General features: G+C 41.0%; 2 protein-coding genes across 2 annotated transcripts; both read left to right on the top strand.

Moving 5' to 3' along the window:
• Window positions 1–43: 43 nt before the first annotated feature.
• Window positions 44–4,581, top strand: LOC119729167. Its single transcript, XM_038201697.1, has 4 exons — window positions 44–265; window positions 1,426–1,957; window positions 2,434–2,542; window positions 2,982–4,581. Exons 2-4 carry the CDS (start codon window positions 1,432–1,434, stop codon window positions 3,427–3,429), a joined length of 1,083 nt encoding a protein of 360 aa, XP_038057625.1. The 5' UTR covers window positions 44–265; window positions 1,426–1,431; the 3' UTR covers window positions 3,430–4,581.
• A 1,133-nt stretch (window positions 4,582–5,714) lies between these two features.
• On the top strand, window positions 5,715–14,950 carry LOC119729165 (cell wall integrity and stress response component 4-like). Its single transcript, XM_038201695.1, has 4 exons — window positions 5,715–6,349; window positions 8,896–9,615; window positions 9,752–9,899; window positions 13,524–14,950. Exons 1-4 carry the CDS (start codon window positions 6,271–6,273, stop codon window positions 14,068–14,070), a joined length of 1,494 nt encoding a protein of 497 aa, XP_038057623.1. The 5' UTR covers window positions 5,715–6,270; the 3' UTR covers window positions 14,071–14,950.

Here is a 14,950-nt window from a genome sequence, read left to right as displayed (position 1 = left end):
GGTGGCGCTCCCACGCTAGCTTAGCTTGGGGAAGCGTTGGATCTGCACGGCTCGATGAGTTCCCAACGCGGGGAGGTGAGCCCACGCTAGCATGCTCTACGCGAACTGCAGAAATGTGTACGTGAAACAGACTGCTCTTGCACTAGTACTTTATGTTCCTCTTGCTTTTAATGAAGAGGTTAAATGACAAGGAAGTTTGAGGTGCAGTTCTCGTATATAACCCTACCGCACCTTCCAACACCTGTAACCCACGGGGGACTCACCGGTAAGTAGTCATTGTAATTCTCGCTTCTAAAATTACCCTGTCATTTTCTCAATAAACACGCACACATTTTCTGTTAGCTGTTATATTCCTTTACAGATTTCGACAATCAGGAAACTATATATAGTTGTTGTAATGAAACTCCAAAAGTGAGCATACATTACAACGGAATTCAACTTCCGGGTTGGTTAGCGCTGGTTACATACATGTAGGCAGCTAGGTCTGGCTAGCCACAATGTTTTCAAAGGTTCTATAACATACAGTGCAGTCTGTACTGGTTGGTATTTAACTTTCATTTTATTCACGAATCTAAACAATTGGGTTTAATATAATGTCGGTTTTGTTTGGAGTATACGATTTGGAAGATATTTGGATAGATCGATCGATCGATTAACTGATTGAATGATCAACCAATCACTCGATCAATCGATTATTATTGACTTAGGATCGGTCAGTCGACCAATCATCAATACACTAGTCATCATACGTTAGTCAATTTTCAGACGAATCGATCAATAAACCCAATCGCTCGGTTGATCAGATGGGTGATCGATCGGCAATCAATCCATGTATTAGCACATCAACTTACCGTCAAATCAATCATTAATTCAAGCAATCGGTCGATAAGATGGAAGATTATTAAATTGGTAATAGATCAAATATCAGTGGATAAGTCAATTCGTCACCGGTCTGTAAGTCACAACCGCATAATCAATGAACCGATCGATTGGACAATCAATCAATTATCAATCGATTTCCGATCAATTAACCACTTAAATATGCACATTTTATAGCCAATCGTTTGACACAATCCGCTTTTTAAAACCAGTCATTCCCATTTTGTCACATTAGACAGCAGTTTTTGTTTCGCGTAAAAATAACAAACCACATGACAATGCACTGCGGTATAAGCGCAGCTGCCATTTCCTGTGTTTATTTTGAACTTCGAAATATCGAAACCAATAATAGTTTTGGTTGAGCAATCTTGTTGACAGCGCCTTCAGATTTGTTTTGTTGTTGCGAAATATTTTGCTTTTAAAACAAAATGAGCATAAGCATCAATTGCAACGTGTATTTTTTTTCGGCCTCGGGTAATTTTTCGCAGAGTTGGTGAAGGACTTTTCTTTCTTTCTTTTTTTTTAACCTGGGAATCGAACATGTAGATCAAGATGGCGATGATTGCTCAACTTGTGTTACTTAGTCTCTCCGTCCAGTCGCTTCTTGCGACAAATGGAACACTGAGTCCGGCAGTCAGTGCCAGCATGTCGACACCGACCACAGTTACAGGAGTAATGGGTTCAGCTGAGCCTATCGAACCGTCGACAGTGTCGAACGTGAACACAGAAGCACCTGCCACATCCAATCACACCAATCCGATTATGTCGACACCAGTGTCAACAGCATCAACATTGAGTCCTGCTGCCACCGGATCGACAGCAGCAGCCCCTGGTGCGACAGCAACAGAACCTGGGTCGACAACTGCATTAGTACCTTCAGGGTCGACAGTGTCATTGACGGCTCCGCCGAGCCAAATGCCGACCGAATCAGGAACTACCACGCCTGCTGGAGGCGGCACACCTACAGAGATGTCTAGAACTGCAGGAATGACGTCATCAATGACGCAAGCTGTGACGTCAGAGCCGACAAGCGGGCTAATGACGACGTTGGCGACGATAATGAAGACTACCAAGGGAGGTAAAACCTGAATTGTTTTTGTTCAATAGAAAGTTCAGCATCCAAAGCCGTAGAGAGAGGGCGCCTGTCATCCATTGATAAAAGTTTGGAAAAGTAAAGTGTCCCATTGTGTCGATCATTGTATTGTAATACGGTGCAGAGTTACTCCAATTTGTGTGTGTGCTTCTTCATCACTATACTCTGTTTTTGTTCTCGTTATTATGAGTCTCTTCTTAGCCCATTTATAGACGTTGACCTATTTGGGGTATTTTTGGGGAAGTTCTTCACCGAATAAGGCGTGTTACGTGCTAGCACCAAAGAGAAGAATAATATGTGGCGCCCTTTAAGACACAATTATGCTTACAAGCAAATCATATACCAAATGGTAACGACCAAAAGACCAAAGAAAGAATTGTGACTGGTTTGATGTTAATCATTGCCTGTCAAAACAAACAGAGTCTGAAAACCCTTGTTGTGTCCCTTCATGTTTTTTCCAGGATCGGGATCAGAAGGAGTCAGCCTGGCCGTGTACATTGCCGCTGGCGTCGTGTCGGGCCTGGTCGTGTTGGTGATCATCTTCGCCATCGGTGTTTGGTGCCTTCGAAGGTAAGATCTACAATTCCATTGTGCCATATTTGATTAAGGGTGCTCTAATAGTACGCCGTCTCCTGTAGAATTCCCATATTTTATTGAAATTTCAGGTGTCCACTTCAATTTAAAATGTGATGATTTTAAACTGTCATTTTTAAGCTCTGGCAGGAGCTTCTACATGTCACTTGGTGGTCGGTCGGTCCGATGGTCTGTCTGTTTGTCTATATATCTGTCACCGGAAAATTGATCAAAAGTATGGTGTTCCACATGTGCCATCGGCGTCGCATTTTTCGGCGTCGCATTTTTTTAGCTCTGGCAGGGAACATTTGATCGATTCCATGCACGACGGGGCGCTGTTCTTTGTTCAGTTCTCGAGGAGCTCATCCACGGCGGAATAACTTGTTTTCTAGGATTATTAACTATTTTCGTTATTTTCATGTCCTGCCATACACAGCCGCAAGTCCCAAGATGGCCGCGGCACTAGGAATCCCTTCGGCCCGGACGAAATGGACAAACTGGACCCCAAGGCTAGGATGTCCATGCATCGTCCAGCCTCGGCAAGCGTCAACGCCGATGACGACCTAGCCTTCGTCACATTCAGCACAGGGCCCGGGACCGCCAGCGCCGAGTACCACGTGGGCGGCATCGAGAACCCCACGTACGCCCTCAGCAACGTCAGCGACGGGGAGGAACCAACGGCTGGAGAAGGAGGCCAGGACCAGAACGGCGCCGCCACTATGCCCTCACCGGCTCGCCTGAGCATCGCTGAGCCGACTGAGGGCGCTGCGGAGGGTGAAAGTGAGGGCGGTAAGGGGCGCAACATCAGGCCACAAAGTGGGGTGTCGTATACGAGTAATGACATCGACGGAGCCCTTGAGACTCTAGAGATAGGCACAGTATGAGTACGGTGTCAGGGCGTCAGATGTTTGGCAGGAGAAGGCCCCATGTTGCCACATTCTCGTGGTGGACATGATCTTGGCCAAGTTAATTATCGCTGGCATGGCAAAGCACACGATATCCTCTACACAGCAAAGAGCAGCATGCTAAAAAAAAATCACAACAACGCAAAATTTGAAAGTCATAAAAGATCGTTTGCTTTTCATGCATTGTGTTCGTTTCCAATATTAACACCACTCAAAATCCAAAGAATGTTCAAGGCCTACCCTGTTGAAGTTTAAGCGCAGTGGATATTACACATTTCGAGAAAAAACAGCGAATCAGCGAAACCATGTAGGCCTACAACAACCTTTAGATCACAAAACACGATTTCGTCCACAGCAATCTGAATTAGTTTCCGAAAATGCAGTCAATTGACTGATCATTGAATTCATCTACAGTTCTTGATTTCTTCTTAATGACAGCAAGCCAGATGGAATAATTTCACGGGGTGTTTAGTACCAGTACGATCTTTAAGCTTTCTGGATTCGGTTTTTTGCTTTCTCGATTCGGTATTTTGTGGGATGAATGCAAATGATCCATTACTAACGCGCGCGCATGCGCAAACACTGGCACGACACTGCACTCAATGTTACTTTTGTTTTATTGTTAAGACATTGTTTCTGCTTAGCATTTCACTAAATAATTATCATATCATGTCAGAAGACTAGCAGGCATTATTTAACAAGTCGCCAATTTCGTTTTTAGCATTGTTTGGGTTTGCAGTGTAAATGTTTGTTCAAATAAGGAATTGCTTTCGCGTATATCTGTTTTTCAGTACTTTCCTAAAGATGCAATGTTTGTATTATTATTTGCCGATATTAATCGCATATTTCTAGAAATGCATTATGTATCCGTCTTTCTTAAAGTTTTAATTGCTTTCAGTAATAAATGTAGTAAACAGTTAAGCTTTGTGCTTAATTTCACGCCACCAATAGTGTTCTTTTTTTTCTGAAAAACATTATTATTTAAACAGAATAAAACTTTATCAATCAATAATAATTAAATTCCGATTAAGCATATTAAAATAAAAGGTGTTAAAATGTGAATAATTATTCGGATAAGGATTTAATCATTTTTTTAAAATAAAATCAACTTGCATTATCTTGAAACGAAAATAGATAAATTAATGTGAATTTATTAGGAAGCATGTTTTCCGCAATTTCCAATGTGAAAAAGTTGCAGTGAATCTATTAAAATGGATCTGTGGTTTATTTTCAACCGGTTGTTAAATAAAACTGTATTTTTCGACCAAAAAAAAACACGATTGGCACATGTTGCTCTCTGATTGAACTCAAAGTTGGCCATTGTATTCATTTAGTACTTGTACTTTAATTGCCCACCAAAACTAATCAAACATTTGTTCCTTTTCCTGACTTTCTTTGTCCAACACATCGAACGACTCTCAATCGAAATCTTAAATGAGCTGTTTAATTTGACAATGTAGTTTCGCCCGTAAAGTGCGCCAAAATTATCCTTTACATTTTTGCATTACTAAGAATATAATTTTTAATTGATAGGACAATAGCTTTTTTAAGAGGCTTCTTGTGAGGAGTTATTACGTAATTGCTAAAAACTTGCACAGCAACGACTTGAAAGAGTCTATTTTGCATGTGTAGTCTGGCTTTGGTTTCAACATGGCGGTCCCGTGCCAAAAGGCAAAATAGATACGACGTTGCATCTTGAAAGTTGGTAGTTTGTTCGCGCAATGCAGTAAAGCATTCTCAGCTGTTGCCAATGCTAACACAAGTCCCTGGGGTTAAGCCTTGACTTTATCTACCACTTCTCGATGTGGGATAGGCACCATAACCTGTACGTGGCCGTGGACATGGGCTCAATACAATTCATGCAATGAAAGGTTGGCGTCAAGGTCTCTGCCTCGGGGCGATTTGGAAAACAAAAAAAGCAATGGAAAGTGTATACATGGCGATCACAATGAATGTAGTAGTTGGTGATGGAGATGTCAGAGTTGTCCTTTTCAGTTTCTCATCAGATGCTTTGTGAAACCATGGCGGAAGAGTTGGGATTATTCCAAGTCGGGTCATAACCCCTTTAAAACACTTTGAAGACGCGTTGCCCAATTAAGAACACAAAATCACAATCCCTATGCTTGACAAGCACGCGGTTAGCCCAACTGGTACCCTTCGTTTATGACCTAATTCAATTTTCACCGCCCGGAAACAGTTACGAGGCCGAGGCATTATGAGTAAATCTCATGTTGACAAATGAACAAACAGTGTCAAGTGCGATTTACTCGCCGTGTAGTTCACCACGTTGAGCACATCATCCGAAGCTGCTGACACGAGCTGCACGCTCTGCGGAGTTGAACAAAATCTGCAATGAGAGGAGCACTGATTGAATTGCGAGCACTTTGCACTAAGTTCACGGAGGTTATCGGAATCCAGTACGACTGTGTTACATGCAGACCCAACATCACCTGGAGAAATAGCAGCACACGGATGCAAAAACACATCGGCAGCCGGGAGCTGAATTTCACACATCCATTGTGATTCTGAAACGGCATGAAAAAAAGTATCTGAATGGAAAACATCGGCAACTGTTTACACAGACTTTAATATCGGTGGCCGTGCGTAGGATAAGACCCAGAGCACGTAGGCAGGCAGGTAGGCAGGGTGACTAGCTCCATGATTGAACAGTATGTGCACATGACCAAGTAGTGTAGCATGGGCCAAGGTTTTGCAGTGACGGTACATCACAGCTGAACAAAATCTGCATGTTCTGAGTTCGCCGGGGAGTAGCTGAAGCCACGTTCAACGCAGTACCATCACCGAGTACGAGAAGCGAGGATGGAGCAGCGGGCACGCGGAGCGCACCACCGGGAACGCCTCGGGAGGGGCTTGGCATGTGTCCTGGTGCTCTGGACATGTAAGTACGGAGTCATACGAGAGGCCTAATATGGTCAATAATTTGACATTATTCACAACAGGAGAATGTTACCACTGATATTCTATTTTTATCTTAATGTCAGTCAATCTGTTTTCGTAATGCAATTATTGACTTCAAACTTTAAAAATACATTGGCAGCCCGAATAATTTCGACAATCAAAGAAAATATAAATTTATTGTCGTCATTTTATGTATACTTTATCAGAATTACATCACTTCACAACGAATCCTTTACCCTCCAAACTCATCATTTTATAGTGTGGTGTTCGTATTTGTATACTTTTGGGCCGATATGGAAAAAAAAACTTAACATAAACCTTAAACAGTATTATACGTATTTGACTTGACCAGTTCCAAGTTATTGTCTGGTTGGTGCAGTAAAAACGGAAAATTTACGGTTTTTTGGAAACCAATTTCTTTTAAGTCGGATAATTTTAATAAGGGTACCGATTTTGTATTTGTGTATTTCCCTTTGTTTACACACAAAAGAGCCCCATCATTGTCTGTCCCCCGTGGGACTCGCAGAACGAGGGAACAGACAAAATATAAGTCTTTTGTTAAACCATAGGCTCGATACAATTGCAAATACACCTCACCGGAGCGTAAAGGGAAACAAGGTGTTCTCTATACGGAGTAGTTAAAGTGTAAGCCAAAAACCAAAATCAGCCGACGAAAATCAGCAGAGCATGTCAATAGGTACACTTGTCACCGGTACATTTGCATGTACATGTACGTACAAGCCATGGCTGACAATTTGGAATAGAAACTCTAAATCCGTACATGCCCTTAGTGCCCTGACGGGCCCAAAATCATCCAGCTCTCTTGGTTTTGAAGTATTGTGTACTTGTGCATTTGCCTATAGATGAAAATTGTCAAAAATGTGCTGTTGTCCTGGTCTACGAGGGAATTAACGTATTGTGCGCAAGCTTTTGGGGTTCCATTTTTGCCGGGAGTGGAGAATTATTGGAAAAGGAGGGCCGAATAAGTTTGTCCTCAAAGCTCTTCAAAATACATTAGAACTCTCATAAAACTACCACGTAGCTCACAATACGGTACCCACACAATATTTTCAGGGTTAAAACAAACACAACACCTGCCAAAAAGGCACCTGTTATTGAACAAGAACCCGAACGCCGGCAACCCGTGATGAACGGGACAAGATTAACTCATCATCCCACACAGGACCGCAACGCGGAAACCATCGTTGATTAATTAACAAGTATCTTCCTGACTTGTTGATCTCAAGAGGAGGAAATTCGTATAGTCCAATGGCCTTCCTGTAAGATACGCAAACAGCTTTGCCTCGTTGATTATGATAAATCATCTGCCTATTGAGGGTAATTTCATATCATTTTAGACAGTGTGCTCCAGGGTATATTCTTAGCCCTATGCTCCCCGCTGATGAGTCAGATTCTGGCGAACGCCTTTCCTTCGTGCTACTTACGTAAGGACATATTTGACGTCAAGTTTACCCTTTTGAAAAGAGTATTTTTGTTCCCAGTCTCAACTTGACGGTTGTATAACCATTGGCAGCTATATAATTTGTTTTTAAAAATATACTGGTGTCCACGTTCTTCGGTTTGCATTATCTATTGGTCTATTTGTTTGCTTCTTTGTTGATTAGAGTGTTACTGTACATGTAAAACTGTAAATGACATAACGCTGATGTTTTTCCACTTCTTTACCAACCGAATCCCATCCCAACACTCTTTACACAGCCATAAAATATAACCGAAAGTTAGTTGAACTTAGTGTGTTATTATTCTGTTTTGTTTTAAATGAAGTATTTTTATTAAAAGTCTTGAACAAAGGCAATCACTTACTTTGCTTAATTAAGTTTTTAAAAATGCAAAATACAGAACGCACGGAATTCCTTAAGATTGTAGAAATTGGTTTCTGGTTTCTTTCGATATTTGATAAATGATCATTTCTTTTGATACCAGAATTTACATTTCCGTAATTTAAACGACATTACGACTGTTTACTGTATCCATTTTAATGTGTATAAATCCAGTGCAACAAGATCATAACGAACAGGTCAAAGGTCACAAAAACGCATTGTTGTTGAAAACGATCCGTCGCTTTGACGGGCAACAAGCTCTGTTTGCACAAAAATGTTTTGATAAGATAACCTTGTGTTCCTTTCGGCATTGTAACTTATCAATGGTTCATATGAGCAGACAGCTAAATGTAACGCGCTGTAGCAGTGGTTGCCATAGTAACGACTATGTAGTAGCATAGTAGACGTCAGGAAATAAGTAGCACAGGAAATTCAACTTTAAAAAAAATTGTATTATGTCTTGTTTTAATTTCGAAAATTGTCAATTTACCCATAGCAGTCAAAACATGAACATTCATATTAAATTGATAAAACAATTTCTCTTGTGAAAAGTGATTATTTTTTTAAAAAATGATGGCAAAATGATATGAAGTTTTATCAAAATGTTTTGCGTTAGGGGTTGCTTTTGTTTTGATTCTTTTATTGTCGAATTGATAATTTTTCTTTCTGTTGTTTGAAATGGCAGGTGCCAATTTTATAATACACGTATCGGCTGACACAACTGCGGCGCTGACTGCTACCACCCAACCACCAAACGCTGATAGATCGACATCTTCAGGAACACTAAAGCCCCAAACATCGAGTTCTGGAAGCGACAGCCCCGCTACAACGCTCCCAGAACCCAATAGCCTACCCCCAGAAACTCCTAGTCCTGCAAACTTGGGCACGACAGTTTCTGTGCCATCAACCATAATTCCTACAAAGTCTTCATCAGACTTTCCTACAACTAGGTTACCTGCAACGCAAAGCAGCGCAACAGCTGTAGACAGACTTTCTACAACAACATCAACATTTGCAACAACTATTGGTCCCTCAAAAGCACCCACCACGCCCCTGAATACTACCACCAATTCAACTAGTTTGAAAACTGTTACACCTGCCGATTACGTCATCCACGATGTTACCTGGAACCCTGCTCCCACGCCGGAAACAACACGCGTCGCCACCACGCCGCAAGGGGACCAAACTAGTAGCGCCGTTTTAGGAAGCACTTCCGGGTCAGTGAACGCAGTGACAACAGCGGCACCGACGGTGACCTCCACCGAGTTTGAAACAAGTGTGGTCGTCGTCTTGGAAACGGTTGTTCTTGAGATTACGGACGGGCAAGAAACGGTTGAATATGTTACGCCAAATGGAAACACGACTATCGGTGGTGGTCCTGGTTTGGACCCAGACCGTGAGAAAGGTAAGTGTGTGTGACTTCAAATACGTCCGCAATAAATGTCTTTCTCGCCTTTAAAGTCAATACCGGGAAATAGTTGTGTAAAGTTTCAAACATTAAATGAGAAATGTTTCGTTTTTGACTTTTGAATTTTTTTCAGATGAATTAAAGAAGCTTCTTTTCATCGTCGGGGGCTCTATCGGGGGAGCTTTAGTAGCCATCCTCATCATCTTTGCCATCGTTTATCGATTCGCTAAAAGGAGGAAACAGAGGGCGAACAGTCGATACTACAACTTCAAGAAAAAGAAGTAAGTCCACCAATTACAGAAACGTTTATGCACCATCGCAAACCCCACTGGCATTAGAAGAGTCATGGATAAACGAGTGTGATTGGTAGTGAGAACTTGCAACTCCTACTCTGATTGGTCAGTTAGAAGATGGGCGTGTCTCTTCTTATTCTAGTGTGGAAATGCAATCATTGATGGATGCCATCTCGAATTTTGGGATAATATCTGCGTCATTCTCATGTTGCATTCGCCCAACTGTACTAAACAGGGTATATAGTGACTCTCGTGCACTTGTATGTAGAATACAACACTTCATAAACGGCACTCCAGTTTTTAGTGCAAATAATTCAGCTTTGTTTACAAAACAGTGTGCAAATAATAAAGTCCATATTTAATCATTAAAATATCATTTATCAAAAATGACAAGGCTAAGTTAGTGAGAGCCACAGGAGAATATCAAACATACTTATCCGTTTTGGGGACAAAGAAAAGCCGACAAAATGAAGGGATAATAATAATGCTACTGAGTTTGTTCACATGGTTGAAAGTTGACACTGTGTGTCACGGAGGGCATTTACGAAAACCTGGCTTTGTATTCGGCTCAAGTGCCCTTTTAGTGCTTTTGACCTCATTTTTCTGTACAAGGTACAACCTTTTCTGTTAATGTTCAGGTCCAGTGGCAGCTTCCCATACAGGGTGAGTCTAAAAGAAAGTTACCCAATTTGAAAAACATTTTAAAATTATTTGGCTTGCTCCATTGCACACAAAAACATAGGGATATAGTACACCTTATTGACTTTTAATTGTGAAAATCTTCACGTAATTTGCATACTCTATTCCCAAGTAATGTCTATTTCAATAAAAAAAAAAGATCACCAAACTCGGCTGTACACCATTTACCGTTAGCATGGATAAATTTCAGTAATACTTTTTAAGATAACAAAAATCGTTAATTTGGGTAACTTTCTTTTTGACTCACCCTGTATAGCCACAAGTCTTTAATCGTTTAGCCAGACTCCAAATCAGGACCGACGTTTCAAAAATGGCCAACGTAGCCTCAGTACGTAAACATTTGGAGAAGTCAGTACAATTTTTCTGTTAACTCCCGCCACTGAATTACATTGCATCTGATCGAATGACGCATAGCACGTCAACTCTAATTTGATTTCACGTTTTCAGGTTAGCGTACCGTAGGCTGTTTGCGCACCGCGTGAGGTGCTCTCAAAATACACGCGGGTAAAGTGGCGACGAACTAACTTGGAATATGATTCTCTTGATGCAAATGGCTGTGATAAAATTCACATCATTTGTTTGTCCATATCAGCCCTGGCGATAATTTTGTCCGTTGAAGAAAACTACACTCAAAATTATCTCATTTATTGAGAAAAAAAGATAAGTGGTGTCGGTTATGATCAGGTAGAAACTAACAAATGAACGACTGGCTTTAAGGCTACAAGATAAAGGTCAGGGGCATGACCCTCATTCATCATTGTTTTGTCGTAGATGGAGTGGCAGTCCAGTTGACGCGTCTCAAGGCTAAACATTTATCAAACACGCATGCAACTCCCTGTACGATACCAGGCAATTCGTTATAATCTAACCCAAGTTCACGTTTGTTGTGAACCACCAGACCGAAAAACGATGGTTGACATTTTTACGCAGGGCCACGTACCCAGTAAATCATATGTTAATGAACAAGAACATAATTCCGTTTAATACATGAGGTCTTGTGTACATTCAACATGACCCAAACAGAAACCTCAATGTTGCAGCTCAGCACATATTGTAAAGTTGCCAGAATTTTAGATTTTTTACTGTCATAAATTTTCTTCTCTTTGGTGATTCGTTGTTGTGTAAATACATGGCAGTAAGCCAATAAGCAAGCCTTTTTTCATTCTCACAAATGTTTTCAATGAGCAAATTTTGGTTTAACAACCAAAAAAAAAAACCTACACTGAACCGTGTCTTCCTGAAATGACATCACAGCAACAGGGCCGTCAGTTGTCCGGAAAAGCATGGAAATGTTTTAATGTTTAAAGAAGTTTAAAAACAAAAACAAAATGTCAAATATTTTCCATATACATTTAAAAGGAGTCGAAAGTTGCACAAAGTGCGTTCCCGAGAAAAAAATCATTGCATGGACCCTTTAATGCTAGCGCGCATGCGCTATTTTAGGTGTCTGATGTCTTTGTTAAAAATGACACCAGCCTGTTTTCTATCGAGAGCAAAAGCAAACTCAATGCGACGTGTAACTTGATAAATCCGGACCGCTCGCATCAGATTTAATATTCCTGTAGTAGGCTGTGCTGTTTATTGCTTTCTCGGTCATAATCTGTGGCGGGGTGCTGACTGAATAATTCCTGTCACAGATTATTTTGTCGCACACTTTCCTTGAAATGCTGATCCGATTTGCGGTTTCAAAATGACAGCATCATCCGTTGGATTATTAGCATTTTTAATTTTAGAAAACATTACAAAACTAGAAAGCACTCAGAGAGCGTAAACCTCCGCCAAGGCTAAACAATTCCCCGCCATATTGTCAGTACACCCCAAAGAAATACTCGCAAAAATGGTGAAAGAATCCTTTAAAAAAAATCCTGGATCCAGACCCAGACCCGTATCACTTCCAAAATATAATCGATTTGTACTTGTACCAAGGACCACCCCTAAACAATTTTTGATGCAAATCCGTCCATAACTTTTTGAGTTATCTTGTTAAAAGACAAACCAACTAACCAACAAACCAGCAAAGTCCAACGAAAACATAATCTCCTTAGCGGAGGTAATTAATTTAGTTTACAGATAGGTCTTTAATGTAAGAATTGTTTTGTATCAAGTATTTACTTTTCTTTTTTCTTGTCTGGCTCTTACCATTGACCCCTCCCCAAAAAGGACCCCCTCCAAAAAAAAAATTAAAATAAGGAAACCATCAATTTGGAAGTACAGTTGCCTAGAGACGAGCTTAAATAGGTTTTTTTTTACTGGCAAAAGGGGGCAAACCTTTCCTTTGAACCAACTAGATTGACACTTAGAATATACGCTCTATTAAGAAAACCTGGAAAGTTGGCTTTAACCGTCAACCGAAACAGCCCCAGTCATTCCCGTGAGAACGATACTGAAGTGAAAACGACATTCTTTTCAAAATAAGTCCCGTTATCTGCTCATCGTCCTTGAAAAAACATCCGTGTTTTGACATTTTTGGTCTTCTCTTGAATTCCTCGGGGGTCGCTCAGTGTCAAAACAACTGTGGGAAATGCTAGGGTCGAGTTGAGGTCAACTTGACTGCCCCAAGTCATGAGACAGTAAAAAAAAAATGTCGAATGAAGTTTTTCGGCCTGAGACCGAAATACTGTAGTGAAAACAAGGTTTAAGCTTAATTGTGAAGAATTCCATTATTAGTGTTATTTATTTATTTATTCAAATTGTGAGTTTTTAATGACGTTGTTAAACAGGATTCTTCTTTTTTTTTATCAAATTTGTGTTGTAATTTACCAGTGAAGCCAGTCGGAAATGTTTTTTTCCCTCCAAACATGACGTTGTTGCTTTTTTTCCCCAAATTGCTCACCCTATTGAACATGTTTATTGAAGTCATGGGGTGTAGAAGTTCTGCTCAATAGCACGGTTGAATTTGCGTTCTCTTTTTAGGTCAAACTACGAGAAAGTTTTACATCTTCAAGAGTACTACGGCGAGGTGGATACGGACAACTCCTCAGCAGGCACCGGCGCCGCCTGGGTGTTCCAAGAGAACGAGGGAGATGCCAGCAAGACAATCACGCTGGAACTAGACCCTAAAGATAAGGAGAAACCGGTAGGCCGATCAGGAAGGAGACACAAGAGCAGGAACAAAAACAAGAATAACCGGAATAAGAGTGGGGTCGGTAGGGGCAACTACCAAGTCCTAGCCGAGATGTTCCCCACGCGGAACATCCCACCTGACGTCCTGCTGTCGGCAGATGGCGCTGTGCATAGCAACAGCGAGGACGAGGAGGGCGCCATCTTGGATACATGTTTTGGTGCGTCGTTGGTGGCGCACTCGCCCGAGGACCGATCGGACGTCGGGTCGGCTGCGGCTTCGGACAGATTGTCGTCCAAGGGTTCCTTCAACAGTGGCGGAAAGTCATCGTGGCCGGCCTGGAATAACAGGCCGTATGTGACGATCAGACCGGAAGATGACACCGTGGTTGAGCTGTAACCTTTGGCTTATGACCTGTTTCTTGCATTTAGTTAAAAATCAGATCAAGGAACTTCTATTTTTCAAATTCAGTGAAGCAGCTTCGGTCAAGTTATTTGAGTTTCATTGTTCTTGATTTCGAAACTAATGCAGTGAAGTGCTTCAAACTTGGACGTGATTTTTTTTTCACGTCAAAATCAGCTCTTTTTTTTTCGCTGCAAAAAAAGAAATGCAAAACTTCAGCTTCGCACGCATGGACCATCACTGATTTCGTGCCAAAAATACAGATTACATGCATGCCAACACTTTGCAGAATTGGCACTAGGGCCTGAACAAAATGTTGTATTCCAAAGCAATGATTTTACTGAATGATGAACAACTTGAGAAACGTGTCGGGAACTCAACTTTAAATACTATTGAAACGGCTAAATGTGTAACTGTAGGCCTATTCTGGAGGAATTTGTTAAAAGGTGCAAAAAGCTACTCACATTTTGTTTACACAAAAAGCACATTTTTTTTAAAGCAAAAATAAACGTAATGTTATTTCTGAAGAAGCGTTCACGCCTAAGCATTATGCAGTTTGCGCATGCGCCTGTTTCAAAATGACCGCCATGTAATGGTGACCTAAGAGGAAAGGAGTGAAAGTGCAATGTCGCTTTAAAGCACAACTCTGGTTCATTTATTTTGTATTGTTGCAAGCAGTGAAAAATTAAGTAATAAGTTTGTTTATAACGAGGCTGTATGATTTCAAACGAATGATCTGTAGGCCTATATTGCAGGATACATTTAAGATTCATGAAACCGAGAATTGACATGGAATGATCTTTAAATAATTTGCCAACAGGGTCAAGATTGTATTCACAATAATTTCTGAAATAAATTGCTGAGCATGATTAATTAC

The sequence above is a fragment of the Patiria miniata genome, unplaced genomic scaffold, assembly GCF_015706575.1.
Source record: "Patiria miniata isolate m_02_andy unplaced genomic scaffold, ASM1570657v1 HiC_scaffold_20, whole genome shotgun sequence".
Taxonomy (NCBI): domain Eukaryota; kingdom Metazoa; phylum Echinodermata; class Asteroidea; order Valvatida; family Asterinidae; genus Patiria; species Patiria miniata.
Note: the sequence above shows the minus strand (reverse complement) of the source record. Positions and strands in the feature narration are given on the sequence as shown.

Coding starts and splice junctions, on each gene's coding strand:
- LOC119729167 (XM_038201697.1), top strand. CDS start 1,432: ATGGCGATGATTGCTCAACTTGTGTTACTTAGTCTCTCCGTCCAGTCG. Junction 1,958..2,433: donor AATGAAGACTACCAAGGGAG/GTAAAACCTGAA, acceptor TGTTTTTTCCAG/GATCGGGATCAGAAGGAGTC. Junction 2,543..2,981: donor GGTGTTTGGTGCCTTCGAAG/GTAAGATCTACA, acceptor TGCCATACACAG/CCGCAAGTCCCAAGATGGCC.
- LOC119729165 (XM_038201695.1), top strand. CDS start 6,271: ATGGAGCAGCGGGCACGCGGAGCGCACCACCGGGAACGCCTCGGGAGG. Junction 6,350..8,895: donor TGTCCTGGTGCTCTGGACAT/GTAAGTACGGAG, acceptor TTGAAATGGCAG/GTGCCAATTTTATAATACAC. Junction 9,616..9,751: donor GGACCCAGACCGTGAGAAAG/GTAAGTGTGTGT, acceptor AATTTTTTTCAG/ATGAATTAAAGAAGCTTCTT.